The 15,966-nt window shown below is 46.7% G+C and overlaps 1 protein-coding gene across 1 annotated transcript in view; it reads right to left on the reverse strand.

Annotated features, from left to right (window-relative positions):
• Nucleotides 1–9,248: 9,248 nt before the first annotated feature.
• Nucleotides 9,249–15,966, reverse strand: part of CPXM2 (carboxypeptidase X, M14 family member 2) — a 140,175-nt gene continuing 133,457 nt past the window's right edge. The window contains exons 12-14 of the mRNA XM_008048351.2: nucleotides 14,807–14,946; nucleotides 13,863–13,962; nucleotides 9,249–9,708 (exon numbers count right to left, since the gene is read on the reverse strand). Of these exons, the coding sequence (XP_008046542.1) occupies nucleotides 9,455–9,708; nucleotides 13,863–13,962; nucleotides 14,807–14,946 (494 nt within the window). The 3' untranslated portion in view covers nucleotides 9,249–9,454. The remainder of the gene's footprint in view (nucleotides 9,709–13,862; nucleotides 13,963–14,806; nucleotides 14,947–15,966) is intronic.

A 15,966-nucleotide genomic window follows, 5' to 3' on the forward strand; every position in this document is an offset into this window, starting at 1 on the left:
AACCCTTAACTGTACCCCACAATATCATAATAAAAAATATTGATTATAAAAAAAAGAATTATGCTAACACTACTCTGCCTGTGCTCTATAAATGTAATAACAAAAGCCTGGATGACAGCATATCTATTTATAACACAGCTTATTGAATATTTTAAGCCTACTGTTGAGACCTACTTCTCAGAATAAAAAAGATTCCTTTAAAAATATTACTGCTTATTGACAGTGTATCTTAGAGATCGGATGGAGCTGTACAAGAAGATTCATGTTGTTTTCATGCTTGCTAACAGAGCATTCATTCTGCAGTCATGGGTCAAGTAGTAATTTCAACATTCGAGTTTAATTATTTCAGAAATACATATTATAAGACTATGGCTGCCATAGATATTGATTCACTGATGGATTTGAGCAAAGTAAATTGAAAACCTTCTGGAAATGACTCACCACTCTAGATGCCATTAAGAACATTTGTGATTCATGGGAGGAGATCATAATATCAGCATTAACAGGAGTTTGGAAGAAGTTGATTCCAACCCCCATGGATGACTTTGAAGGGTTCAAGACTTCTATGGAGGAAGTAACTGTGGTGGACATAGTTAAGAGAATTAGAATTAGAAATGGGCCTGAAAATGTGATTGAATTGCTGCAATCTCATGATCAAACTTGGATGGATGAGAACTGCTTCTTATGAATGAACAAAGAAAGGGGTTTCTTGAGATGGAGTCTACTCCTGGTGGAGATAACCGTGAACACTGTTGAAGTGACAATGACGGCTTTAGAACACTTCATAAACTTAGTTCATAAAGCAGTGGCAGGGTTTCAGAGGACTGAGTCCCATTTTGGAAGAAGGTCTACTGTGAATCAAATGCTATCAAACAGCACTGCATGCTACAGAGAAATCTTCTGTGAAAGAAAAAGTCAATTGATGTGACAAACCTCATGGCTGTCTTATTTCTTAAATTTGTCACAGCCACCCCAACCTTCAGCAACCACCACCGGGATCAGTCAGTAGCCATCAACATTGAGGCAAAACCCTCCACCAGCAAGAAGGTTACAAATGAAGGCTCAGATGATCATTATCATTTTAAGCAGTAAAGTATTTATTAATGAAGGTATGTGTATACATTGTTTCTTAGACATAATGCTATAGCCCACTTAATGGACTAGAGTGTAAAAATAACTTTTTTTTGAGACAGGGTCTTGTTATGTCACCCAGGTTGAAGCGCGGTGATGTAATCATAGCTCACCACAGCCTCCAACTCTTGCATTCAAGCAATCCTCCTGCCTCAGCCTCCCAAATAGCTACAGGCACATGCTACCAAGCATGGCTACATTTTAAAATTTTTCATAGAGACAGGGTCTTGCTATGTTGCCCAGGCTGGTCTCTAATTCTTGACCTCAAGCAATCCTTCTGCCTTAGCCTCCCAAGTGCTGGGATAACAGGAGTATGCAACCATGCCTGGCAAAAGATAACTTATATATACAGTGGGGAAACAAAAAATTCATGTGAATCTCTTTATTGTAATACCCACTATATTGTAGTGGTCTAGAAGAAAACCTGCAGTATTTCCGAGGTATACCTATATTTCAACAGTAATCATGTTTCGTAGTGTGTCAGATTGAAGATAATTTCCAAGATCTTTAAGTAAACCTTTGGACTGATATTAAATTGCATTAATTAATGGATAATCATTGGATGCTGAGATCATTCCTAAGATGAATATTGAAACACTGATTATTAAGTATAAATTTAACTTTATAGGTGTTTGCTTCTTATTCTTATATGCTTTGGGCCATGTACATTTTTGCTGTTTTTAGAGGTTTTGTAAGAGGTTGATGTACAATAGCAGTTCTCAACTAACTATCTCAACTCTGCTCTATGAAAGGGAAATCATTTACTTTGGTTAATATTATAATTGATATAAGGGGTTGAGACGATACTAGAAGCAAGAGTGTCAGAGAAATAAAACAGCATGTGTGCTTCTGTTTTTCAAGGAAAACAGTAGTTTTGGCCTAAAGAAACATATTTCAGATGGTTTTGGTCTCTAGATACTCATAAAACTTATGAAGGACTCCTAAAAGCTTTTCATTTGGGGAATTATAACTATCAATGTTTTCTGTACTGGAATTCTGAACAGAGAATTTTTTAAGTGCTAATTTGTAGACACATTTGAAGAGAATAATGATGAATGCATCACATTTTAATAACATCTTAGTGTTATCATTAAATTAGTCGTGGCCTCACAGACCCCCTGATACTTGTCCTCAAGTAAAGTATTAGTTTATTCTGGAATATGGAAGAACTTACAAAGGACCAACTTGGAAAGGGAATTGTATTTGCTTTGGCTTTTAATACCTGAGTTTAGAAACCTACTCGGGCTCCCTACTTGTATGGCTTATAGGCATGGGTTATTCTCACAGGTTCAGTAAGAGTCTGTCTCCCTTTTTACTAGGATATAGTTGGGAAAATTGGTTATACAACCAAGGTCTTGCCTGAAACGTCATATTTGACAATGATGCTTAGATAATTGGGTAAGGCCTTGTTTGTTTGTTTTTTTAAATGGCCTTATAGAGATACCATTTATACCATACAACTGACCCGTTTAGAATGCATAATGGCTTTTCAGAATTATGTAATCATCACCACAATCAATTTTAAAGCACTTAACCCCCAAAGAAACCCTTTACCCCTTAACCTTCACCCACTCCAATCTTCCCCCTCCCAATCTCCCTATCACCTCAGCCCTGGGCAACTGCTAAGCTGCTTTCTGTCTCTCTGCACTTGCTTGTCCTGGAAGAGTTCATATAAATGGAGCCATGCAATAGGTAGCCTGTGACTAACTGCTTTCACTTAGTGCAGTGTTTTCAAGGCTCATCCACATTGTAGCATATACCAGCATTTCACTCCTTGTCATTGCTAAATAATATTCCACTGAATAGAACCCATTTTGTTTGCCCTTTCACCCCTTGGCATTTAGATGGTTTCCACTTTCTGACTTTTATTAATAAGGCTTCTGTTTTGGGCTGACATATGTCTTCATTTCTCTTGAATATATATCTAGGAGAATTGCTGGACTATATGGCAACTCCACAGTCAACATTTTTAGAACACGCTGGTTTGTCTTCTAAAGTGGTACTTTCTTCTCTGACAAGAACAATGCTGTAACAATAGCATTTCTGTTCCAGATCACTTCGGTGCTGAAGGTTCCAAGCATTTTAAATATATTACATTCAATCGTGTCCCCACTGCCACCCTAAGAGGCAGAGATTATTATACGCATTTTAGAGATGCAGAAACAAGTCTCAGAGAGATGACGTGACTTGTCCAAAGTCGCTCAGGTGGTACGGGGTAGCCCTGGGGTCAAACATAAACTCAGCCACCTCCAAAGCTTCATCTATTTCCTGTCCATCCCACCATCCTCAGGGATGTGCAGTGATGGGGAACTTTTTCCTTCCTCCAGTGTCCAGGGGTTGCCCCTCTCCGTGGGGCTCACTGCTTCCCTCCTTCCTCCTGCTTTAGTCCCTGTGTGGTGTGTCCTGTGTGACTCAGCAGAAGGCACAGAGCTGGATCCTGATGTCATGGGATTTCTGCGCTTCCGGGAGCTGGAAAGGAGTGACACCAAAGGACCATGGCTTCTGCTATCTCCTCCCCCAACATGGGGAGCCTACCAGCGTGTGCTCACGCTTGGGGAGAACAAGGGGTGTGGCAGAGGGGGACAGGAGACCATGATTTTCAATGAAAATTCATCAAACACTGAGCCTGTGCAGTAGGTGTTCTCCCTGGCCAGGAAACCTGCTTCTGTCATTCTGGGATTTCTCAGCTCCTGCTTCCCTCAACATTCAGCAAATGCAGTTTTAGGGAGCAAATTGAAGAGTGTCTCAAGATGGCAGATTTCATCCTAGTGGTTAACTTTTAAAAAATCAAAGTAGATCACCTGACTATACATATCCATGCACGCCCGAAGCCTCAGCTTCCTCATCTGAAAAACGGAATGATCAAATTTACCTCTAAAGGCAGTTGTGTGGATTCAGAGAGGTATTGCCCAGTGCTGGGAACATAATACCTGAAAAAGAACCGCATCTTAGTGCTTGTCACGTGCCTGGTGCCTGTCTTAACGCTTTTTGTGGGAGCCTGATGACAGACATGCAAGGTAGGCCCCATTTCTGTGCTCGTTTTACAGATGAGCAAACTGAGATTCCTAAGGGTACGCGATTTACCCAAGGCTGTGCTGGGCATAGGTAGCAGGGTTGGGACTTGAGCCCAGATCTCCTGGCTCCACAGACGAGGCAGTCCAACACTTTGCTTTACTGAACTCTACTCTGAAGGCCTCAGAGGTGAGGGAGACCAGTGGATACAGACTCACACAGATGGACGGGCATTTCGGCGCATACTCACCGCTAAGCCTTGCTCAGAGAGGCTGGGTGGAAGCTCCAGAAAGTGGCCTCTCCTGTGGATGTGGACACAAGGATGTGTGTGGACAGAGACCTTTAACCGAGTGCCTAGTGAGCACTGAGTGGAACTACTGTCTCCTTCTTCTCCGGCTGGCTCTCATGACAGATTAGGTAACAGACAACGCCAGCATGGTGCTGACCTCCCCACACTCAGGAAGCCAACTAGGCTTCAGACGTGGAGGTTGCACCTGTGATGCACATCACCAGCCGAAATTCAAAATGGGACCAGGCCGTCAGACATCGTCGGCCATTAGGGCATCTCGAGCCAACAGGGATGGCAAAAAGCATCGAATTAGGCCCGATGAGATTCTCAGGGCTTTGTTACATATTTAATCAGCTGCTTACTAACAATTTCCCCAGACAAGCTTATGAGATAAGGCCTCTGTCCTTTGTCCTCTGCTTTAGGAAATGCACCCATGGCTCCCCAGACCCTGTCACCGCCTGGGGTGTAAGCTGCTCCTGAAAAAGTCGGGTTTTGCAGGCTCAGGAGCACAGATCCCAGGGCTGCTCCAGGACCTACTAATGGGTTTCCAGGCAGGCAGTGGAAAGAGCATGGCTTTGAGAGTCCTGCCTCTGCCACGGACTGAACTAGGACTTTGGACACTTGGTGCTCTTCTCTGGGCCTGTTTTCCTGTCTCTAAACCCAAGAGGATTAGACTAGTTTGGGTATGGGAACACCAGGCATCCCTGTCCACATCCCTTGCCACCCCCAGAGCAGACATAGCTAATCAGTGGCAACATTCTTTCCATGAAGCCAGGACTCTGCTTCAGAATCCTTCTTAACACAGAACCCCAATCAACTACTACCGATAAATCAAAGTTGATCTGCAAGAGGAAATCTGGTTGCCGTCCTTGGCCTCACTGATCTCAGGAGTGTCCCTCAGCTCTAAAGATCTGCCGTTGTCCTCCTCATATGCCAGAAGGTACTGAAAGACCCTTTGCCGCCTATGTCCCAGCTCTCTGATATCTTTTTTTTCCTGATTTTCCTTGGACTCCCTGCATCTTGGCTGGAAACTTGGAGCTACATTTATGTGTCAGGGGATATACAGACAGGAGGAAGAGACCACATGGTCTCAGAACAGATGCCCTGGTACCCAGAACTCAGCTGTAGCCTCAGGCTGTGGTGAATCAATCTCTGCAGCTTTCTGGCCAGTCCTGCTGAGTTGTGGTTTTGTAGGCAGCAGGTCTCCCCCACTGTGACCACCCCTGGGCATGGGGACACCGATACAAAGTGATAAGGACACATGAGCACCTCCAGGCAGGGTGGTGGCCACCAGAGCCAATTGTGAACCTGCAAACCTGGGACACTTTCTTGTGCTTGCTGTTTAAAATACCATTGAGATATAACCTCATTTACTCTACATCATGGCTGCACACACTCACACTACACCGCGGCCTCACAGTTGCTGGGATGGCCTTGTTGGGCAAAGACAGAAACACTCCTGGGCTTTCCTCTTAAAGACTCAGTCCCACAACCTGGAGAACAGACACGTCCAACCTGCAGCCCGTGGGCCACATGTGGTCCAGGACAGCTAATAATGTGGCCCCACAAAATCATTTAACATCCTGTGTTTTTTAGCACTGATTTTCCTAGTGGCCTCATGCATTTTTGAAGTTCACAGTCATGTCTTATTCATGACACCGCTTCTTTGCAGCACACGCATTTGTGAGCAGCTGTTTTCAATTATGAAACACACAAAGAGCAAAATTCGAACAAACATTTCCAATGAGCACCTTGAGAACTCACTAGGAACTCCAAACACTTCCACCGAACCAGACACGGATAGATTTGTTTGACAAGAACAAGGTCAAATTTCCCACTAGTTTTATATTGTTCTCATTTTTCTAAACTTTATAATAAGATAAAAAAAAGAAATCTATATATCTACACTAACTATATTGTATAATTTATGTGCGGCCCAAGACAATTCCTCTTTACTCGATGTGGCTCAGGAAAGCCAAAAAGTTGAACACCCCTGCCGTAGGAGATAGACTGCGGTCACTACAAATCCTGACTGCGCTTCTGCTCTGCACAGCTCCTTACGCCCTTCAACAGAACACAGAGGCCACATTAGAAAGGGCACTGCAGCTGCCACCTGCCTGGGACCCGAGTGAGACAATAAAGATGACAAATATATAGCGACCCGCAAACAATCTATCAATCTTTAGACATGTTTCTACTCGATCAAGACTTCACTTATAAAATGAAGACTCTTGAGGAGAGAAAAAGACATTAGGTAAATTCAAAGGGCAGGTTTTCAACTTCAAAACCACACTTTCTTCACGTGTCAGGGAATCTTAAAAACAAGGCATCACATAGCAGGAGGCTAGTTCAATTCCACATGTGTTTGGAATCACATAGTAGGAGCCCCGTGGCAGCAAATCCTAAGGAGGACACCGGTCCTGCCCTCGGGGAGCTCCTAGACCAAGAGCAGAGATAACCTGACGGAAGACAACTCCTCTGAGAGGCCCCAAGGGTTCTGCAGATCTGTTCACAGCCACGAGGAATGGCTCTGGTCTTGAGAGGAAGGGAGGCTTCCTGGAGGAGCTGGCCTTTTGAAATAAGCCTGGAGAGAGACGCAGGGAGGTTTTCCACAGTGGGAGAGGCAGTGCATGCAAAAGCCCAAGCCGATCCCCTGGGAAAGATTCAGGAGGGTAATTCTGGCTGAAAAGCAGGGGAGAAGGCAAGTAGGAGAGGCGTTCCAGGAGCTGGGTCAAGGGGGGTGGCATGGGCTGGAAGGTCCGACGAGGAGGTGCTGTGTCATGGAAGGGCCACACGAGAAGGACTCCAACAGAGAACAGAGCATCAAGGATCCAGGATGTCAGCTCTGCTGGAAATCAGCAGACGCCACAGCCAGCCTGACCTTTAGAGTCTATCAAGCTCGAGGGTTTCGCTTTGTGGGAGCGGATGACAGTTCAGAGAGGATGCCTGGCCCGAGACCACACTCACCCAAGGGCCCCTGCCAGCCTGAAACACAGAGTTCCTGTGTGAGCCTGAGGCACCCACTGATGAGTTCTGTTTGACGACAGGCTCTGCAGAGAGGTGGAAGACAGCATGGATGCAGTAGACTGGACAGCAGCCCTGCAGGTTCCAGAGCTGAACATGGCAACAAGACTGGGTCATCACGGCACCAAGGTCTTCCGGATCAGGTGTGGCAGGGATCCGAATTTCGTGGAATGATGAGCCTTTCTGAGCTACAGAGGGACATATCTAAAGCTGGAGGGTAAGATCTTCCTATGGCGGGTTTAGTTGAAAGCTAAGCTCCATGGTCCAATATATAGCCTCCAGTCACAAGTGGCTATTGAAAGTTAAGTTTAAATTAATAAAAATTATACAGTGCTAGAAACCTGATTACTAAGTTGCTTTAGACACTGTTCAAGAGCTCGATAGCCACATGTAGCTAGTGGCTACTGCATCAGATGGCACAGAATAGAGCACTTCCATCAAAACAGAAAGTCTGGTCGGACAACAGTGATTTAGAGCAGGAGTCAGCTGTGTCCCGGCGTGCGAGCCAAATCCAGCTGCCACTTGGTTTTCTAAATAAAGTTTTCCTGGAATACAGCCACACCCATCATTTACGTACTGGGTATGTCTCCTTTTGTGTTACAACCGCAGGGCTGAGCAGTTACAACAGAGACACCATGGCTTGCAAAGCCTAAGATACTTCCTGACCCTTTCGAATAAAAGTTTGCTGACCCCAGGTCAGAAGGGGTCAGCAAAGTTGCATGAGGATCATTTCTCTAAAGTTGTCCGTTGGCATCTCTAGGAGCCACTGATGGGTCCCAAGCACACGTCTTTCCTCAAAAGAAGACAGGGAATATAGAGCTGTCCGCCTCACTGCTAGGCCTCGTGGGGACACAGGATGTCCACCCCAAGCAGGCGCCTTCTCTAGCGTGACCGACCTCAGAGAGAGGCAGTAAGGTGTGACCTTTGGGTGGCCTCAAGTCTACCCAGAAAAACCACACACCAAAAGGATCTCACCATTTGCTTTCTTTATTTTGTTCATTCTTCCCAGTTCATGAGGCAGCAACATTAATACAAAGTGAGACACACAACGTTTTTTTCCTTGCATAATTCAATAACCCCTCTAAAAGCGACACTCCACAGGTAGCCTTAAGACTTTTTCATTACATTGAGGCCACTTGGGCAGATCTGACGTCCTACACATCAAAAATAACTCCCGGACTGCTGTTAGGAGCGCTCAATTCTATGAAGGGGAAGAACCCCTAGCAAGGAGAGAGTTGCAGGCCAGTACCCTTCTGGAACTTTCCAAGGAGGCTAAAGGGAGAGTCCGGCTAACTTCACTAGACCCTCATGAAGGCTGCCACCTCTGTCTCTCCCTGCCTAGGAAACCCCCAGGGCTACTGGGTCATCAGGGGGCTGCGGGGATCTTTGTGGACCGAACATGCAGGACGCCCCAGGCCTACTGCCCAGCAATCCTCCTGGGCTCTCTCCTTTTGCGAACACAATCCTTTGTTCATAAACTGAGACAAGAGGCTCACTTATGCTCACTTGGTCACGTCCCCATTGTCAACAGAATGCAGAACTTATTTGTAGCAGCTTGGAATGTCCCAGGGCCAGAGAAAGCCGATTCTCTTCGGATGCCTGTGAGCATCTCAAATGGCAACATTTGGGACCACCGGGCTGGGCAATGCTGCAATTCTAGCTGTGCAAATTGCAAATGCATGTGGACCCCCTGCTGTCATGCCTACAGGGACGTACTGGTTTCCCTATCTCTGCAGCCAGGAGGCCCTGAATGGGTGGGCTACTCTCTACCAGCCTTTCTTTGCTGCTCTGCCCAAGTTATTTGGATAAATGGGAACAAAGAAAATAAAATATCCTCAGCCTCCAGCCCTCCCCTTTGGGGCCTCCTTTGCACCACACGCTTTCTCAGGCACTTCTTCAATTACAGAGAAAATGACACCAAGCAAGTCTGCTATGGAGCTACTACCGGATTGGTTTAGTCTGCCAGGGGTCCGGGACGGGTCTCGAGAGCCCAGAGGGTCACCCGCGCTGTCGCCGTTTCCGCCCTCGCAGCTTCAGCCGCCTGGCTGGCAGGCTGACAGGCTGCTTCCCAAACTTCTCCATAATCTCTCGGATCCTGGCCATGTTGGTTTTGCTGAGCGTAAAGTCACACCGCGTGGCCCCCATGTCGTAGCCGACCGCACAGTTCTTGGTGGATACGGTGAAGCCTTCTGCCTTTGCCGTGACCACATAATCTCCGGGGTTCAGGAGGCGCCAGTAATCCCCATCATTGGCTGTGAAAAGAAAACCGGGGGAGGGGGAAGCTCAGAGCAGTTCTTTTCTAAAGCAGATACTGCTAAGCTTATTCCAAGACCAGCCCACCAGGCAAGGAAGAGAGACGGCAGGCGGTGTGGACTCCCCAGCTCCTGCAGCACATTCTTAATGCATTTTGGAAGCCCCGATGTTTTCCTCTCTGAAAGCTGCCTTAATGGTTTTAACAGGAAGAGGGTGGGGGCAGGCTCCCTGCAGTGTTAATCCACGTGAGAGAGGCAGAACCATACTCCCTGCTCTGTGACCATACAAGTAATTCCTCATAAACTTGAACCTCCACACAGCATGCTCTCACAACACACCATCAGTGTGTGGCCTCCTGGCTTCCTTTAGCATGGCTGCAAATGAAAATAACGTTTTGTTTTGAGTTGGAGTCTCACTCCGTCGCCCAGACTGGAGTGCAGTGGCCGCTCCCGGCCACCGCAGCCTCGACCTGCCGGGCTCCGGCGATCCTTCCGCCTCAGCCTTCCGAGTAGCCGGAATTACAGGCGTGCGCTACCACGCCCGGCTGATTTTTTGATTTATTGTAGAGATGAGGTCTCGCTGCCCAGGCGGGTCTGGGGTGGGGCTCTTCACTTCTGGAAAGAGAAGGACTACATGGGCAGAGGCCAAATATCCTAGGAGAGGTCTCAGCATCTGCGCCTCATTCCTTGGCTGGGGCCTGGAGAGACTTGGAACCGCAAGGGCATCTACACACGGATGATGAGAGGCAGAGAGGGCCTTGAGTCCTGATGAGGCCATGCTAGGGTGGAGGCCAAAACCTCTGCCTCCCTGGAAACCACTGACAGTCATCCACCACATACCTCACATGGCCCAGTCCATCCTTAGGGGCAGCACAAAGACGGGTTCTAGACCAAGGCCACTCCTCCCAGAGGCCTACAGCCTGGCAAGAACACTAGATCCCTGGCACGAGAGGCAACTATTCAGGAAAGGAGATACCTGAGCCCCTCGCGGAGAATGCAGTGCCTGTACGTGGAAGGGTGAGACTAGCATGACCCATCGAACCCTCCTGATGCTTAATTCCTTTTCTACATGAGTAACTTTGATGCCCAGAGAGGTGTAATATTCCACACAAGGTCACACAGGCAGTCATCAGCAGTCTTTTGCTTGTGACAATCTGAAAGTCCTGCCCAGTCTAAAGCTTTGGGATCAGGTAAAGAAGAGAAAAGCCCTGATTTGGTCAAGCGCTAAGAAGGCTCTGGGTAAATTTTCCTTGTTTAAACAAGTCCTGAAGTCTTCTAAGAGATGGAAGAAACTCTGTGTGCGTGTGTGCATGCGTGTGTGCGTGTGTGCATGCATGTGTGTGTATGTGTATAAATATGTTATCTCCCACATATTAACGCTCTGAAGCATTATGTTTAAATTCACATTATACTCTTGATTCATCTAAGATACCCCATGCAGGGCAATGAGCTCACAGGAGCACGAGATGTTATTGAAAGTGAAACACAGCTGGGCGCAGTGGCTCATGCTTGTAATCCCAGCACTTTGGGAGGTGGAGGCAAGAGGATTGCCTGAGTCCGGGGGTTTGAGACCAGCCTGGGCAAATTGGCGAGACCTCATCTCCACAATAAATCAAAAAATTAGCCGGACATGGTGGCACGTGCCTGTAGTTCCAGCTACTTGGAAGGCTGAGGCAGATGGATTGCCTGAGCCCCGCAGGTCGAGGCTGCGGTGGCCGTGAGCGTGCCACCGCACTGCAGCCTGAGCAACAGAGTGAGACTCAAAAAAAAAAAAAAAAAAAGTGAAACACGAGGCAGTTGGCCACAGGTACTTCCAGTTAGCTGAATAGTGAACAGGACTCCATCTGAGAGGCCTAGGCACACACACACAGGTGTCAGTTCCCTGAGGCTTCTCAGGGTCTTCCAAAATGCCAAAAAGGTTGGGGACCACTGGGTTATGGCATTACACAGCAGTCTACCATTCTGTGGCTGCAGACACATTTCATCCACTTAAATAGTTGACTTCCTATGCCAGGCCCATGGGTAGGTAGCCTAGCATGAAGAACACATGGGTCTGGTCCGAATCCCAGAATCACCTTGTCCTAATGTCCCAGAGTCCGTTTCCTGGCAGGTTGAATGGGATCATTTATCGATAGGACAGGATCTGTTAATATATGTGAACAGTTTGCAGAGAAGGAGCACTATGGTGATTTGGAGTCGCAAGCGCTTAGCTCAAATCGCAGCTCTGCCACTCCCTGGGTAATCTGGAAACGTTATGCCATGTCCATCCACCCATTCATTCAACAAATATTTATTAAGCACCCACTGCTTGGAGGTGGCCAAGGAACAAAACAGCCAAGGATTTCTTCCATCGAAGGGCGGGTAGAGGGAGTCAAAAGCAAACAATCAGCACAATAAATATTAGCAAGGATTAGAAGGGAGAGGTGCCATGGGGAAAAGACAAAGTTGGAATGGGTAAGAGGGATCAAGAGGGCGGCAGGGCGGGTGTGCAGTGCTCAAGAGGGCGGTCACAGTTGCCACACTGAGATGGTGACATCTGAGCAAAGGCCTGAAAGGGATGAAGAAGGAACCAAAGGACTCCCCAGGGGAAGAAAGAATAAGATTCAAGTGGAGGGAGGATCTGCAGTGGTGTCCCCACATGTGGCTGTCGGTCCACAAGAGACAGTGAAGAGCCAGGTGACAGGGAGCCATCACCCCTATTTGTCTGGGACAGGGAGGTGGAACACGACATTTTCAATTTTCAACTGGGGCATTTTAGGTGATGACAGCCCTGGGGCATAGTCCAGCACCTTCATCTTTGTATCACTTTCTAATCAGCTAAGAATAAGGCAGAGTCTCCTTGTGAATCCCACAGAGGCACTGCAGGGTATTTCCCAGCTGACCTGCGGGCCAGAGACCTGAATTTAATCTCCATTCACCTTTTAAGCCTTCGGAGGGTCAACTCACCTCTCTGAGCATCTGTTTTTCACCCGAATACATGGGTAAGACTGGCCTGCCTCTGTCAAAGGGATAAAGTGAGAAAAGAGGTGACAGAAAACACACATGGAAGTTCTCTGAGAACAGAGCATGTGAGAACTAGCACCATGGTCCGGCTGTTGCTTAGGGGCCCGGGGACTGCAGGACAACCTTCTGCTGTCCTGTGGCACCATGACCCCTTTATAAGTGCAGTTGAAAACATGAGTTGGTTTTGGCATCTTAGGAACTGGAAACCGAGGTTGGTTTACAAGATCCCAGGTCTTACAAGCCCTTCCTTCCACGTCAAAGAGAGTTGAAATAAGATACCAGTACTGCCCTTTAGAGATCTTCCTCTGACCCTCGGATTATCCAAGATTCTAGAATTTTCTTCTCTCCACCAAATGGAAATCATGCCTGCCCACTTACATCACCAGTCACTTGTCCCTCACAGCAAGTGGGAACAGGGTCTCCCTGCAGTGTTTCTTCACAGCCTCATTTCTTCCTCTAACGATAACATTGAGAAAATTGATAGTTGTAAGGAATAACTGAGTTAACACATGAAAGCTATGAAGAGAGTGGCACATAGGGGATGCCAAAGCTTATTGTTACTGCTATTATTATCCTACTCTTTACACTACAGACGCCCGAGTCTTCCTAAAACATCGCGTTCGGTGGCTTCCTGCTGTTTCACACACACAAAAATCACATTCTCTCTGGATGGGTACTGAAGGCCTGCCTCCTGGCTGCTGTCCCTTCAACTCTCCACCCAGCACTGCTGCGCTCCACCCCAGCCTGGGCTTTTCTCTCTGGGGAGGAGCCTGTCCCTGACCCTCCACCTGCTGTGCTCACTGGCACAGGCCACATTCTGCCTGGTCTAGGAGCTAAGCTGCCCACGTATATAACAACCACTACAGAGAGAGCTGCTTCCTCAACTTCTCAGAAACTTTCATGGCACCTGGAGGGCCCTGGCTGCTCCATGCCCATCCTATCAGGGGACAGAGAGAGGCCAGAAAGCACAGGCTGAAAACCTCATTCTCAAGGGTCTCTTGGGAAGTGGAAAGTTAGAAGAAGGAGACTCTAATTCAGCTCTGAGGAAGAAACTTCTGGCATTCAGCTCGTGATTGTAACCCAAGTAAAACACTTCAAGAAAAGGGCTCCGTTTCTTACCAAGAGACAGTTTGTACACATTTCACAGTTACCTGTTCGAATGTCATGGTCAACACCTTCCACGGAGATAATGGCATTTGGAATTCCTTTCCCGTGTAAATCTCTCACCATGCCTTTGATGCCACGATGAACCTGCTCGGCAAACATGATGAGACACAGGATGAGGTTGCTGACCAGCTCTGGACACAACCAGCAGAAAGGAGTGGCCTATAAACCCAACGTCAACCCAATCTCCACCAAGAACACACCTAGCACCGTGTCTCACTCCAAAGCTGACTCTGTATGGACTTTGTATGCGAACTTCCTCTGCATTCCATTTGGACCCATGTACCAAAAAGTCTTCCATTAGAATTCAGATATTCCAGAGGCTTAAAAAATGTTATGGCCTGAGATCATTCATAAAAACACATCCATGAAAAACTGAAATTTAATTTCTATAGGCATATTTATTTTGACTTTGCTGGACTATGTGGACTTAATGACTTAAAAGTTAGAAAGGAAATAAAAGAATCAAAGAGGCCTTCCTATAAATGGCGACTATGGATAGAACACTTCTAATGATTAGTTGTGTCACACCATGCACACCAACTCAGAGCCCTGTGCCTCAGTTGCCCTATCTTTAGAATGCTATAACAATCCAAAGTAACATACCATTATTTCCAATGACTTTCTTTATACATATTACTATTGCCTGTTACTTTATTCATATGAGGCACTTCAGTTAAACGGCATATTTGCTTGAGAATGATTAGGTTGCCATAGACAAGGCCTTCTCTCTTTACATATGTTCAAAAGAACCTTCCCTCAGAAAATTCCAGGGTGGAGACAGAAATTCCATGGGTGAGAATAAAGGATGGTGTTCCTTGCGGCTCTATGGCTGGCCCAGGATGACAGCCAAGATCTGAAGCACTAATTCCGTCCTGTGCACTCGTTCCTCAGCTAGTCCCCCTCTGCACTGCCCATGCTCACACGGTACCTGTTCCATGAACACAATCAGAGATTCCCGGTTATTCTCCCACTCCTCAGGCAGCTGGCTCTCATGCGGGTATTTATCACAGCCCACATAGATGGACAGCTCGAAGCAGTTTGTGTGAAGGTAGCTGAAATCGTTCAGACCTGCCAAGCCAAACAGACAACATTTTAACTGAGCAATGCTCAAAGTAGCAGTGGGGAAAGAAAAGCAGCAAGAGTGTTTGAGCATATTCAGAAGACTTCTTCTGAACAGGGAGGCATCGAGTGTCTACTATAGACAGAAATCTGCATTGGGGCAAGTGTGTGAAAGTTGGCGAGAACTGAGAGAAAGGATGTAGCCAGAACAGCTCAGGGCAAGGACAGACACCACGTGCAGGGACATCTTTGACAAAAGAAGGATGAAATAGCTACTTTTTAGATAAAATAGTCACTTTACTAACCTCCATTTCACACATCATTTTTGGAAGAAAGGTATCATTAATTAACACCGTCGATCTTAAGTGCCTCATTAAAGTGATCTATAGTTTTGCCATCTCAGCTATAGCTCCAGTTTTCTACTCTGAGTCATAACAATAGCTGTCCATACCACTATTTAATAAGTGTTTCACATAAGCCACGATCTGTCCTAAGCACTCTGCATCCATCAGGTCACTGAAGCTTCCCCCCAGACCCAGCAGAGGTAGGTAGCACAGCACACTTTTACAAATAAGAAAATTAAGTTTGAGAACGGGAGAGAAGAATTGTACCCCGGATCATGTGTCAAGAAATGGCCAGAGTCGGGATTTGGGCCCAGATCTGCATAACCAGAAGCTCTTGCTTCAGAGCATGGCTTCCTGGGGACGACAGGGCACACACATTCACCCACAAGCCTGAAAACAGACAAACCTTCCGCATCCTGGCAAGACCACAACAGGATAAAAAGCACCCAGCCCGGTATACAGTTGGTCTCTGTATTAGTTTCCTAGGGCTGCGATTACAAATTTCCACAAACTGGGCAACTTAAAGCAAAGAAATTTATTCTCTCACAGTTCTGGAGGCCAGAAGTCCAAAATCAAGGTGTTTGTGCTCCCTTCAAAGCTTCTAGAAAAGGATCCTCCCTTGCTTCTTGCAGCTTCTGGTTCCCCAGGTGTTCCTTGACCTGTGGCTACATCACTCTGCCTTTGT

Source organism: Carlito syrichta, unplaced genomic scaffold (assembly GCF_000164805.1).
Source record: "Carlito syrichta isolate Samal-C Ts95f unplaced genomic scaffold, Tarsius_syrichta-2.0.1 Scaffold123370, whole genome shotgun sequence".
In the NCBI taxonomy this organism is placed as follows: domain Eukaryota; kingdom Metazoa; phylum Chordata; class Mammalia; order Primates; family Tarsiidae; genus Carlito; species Carlito syrichta.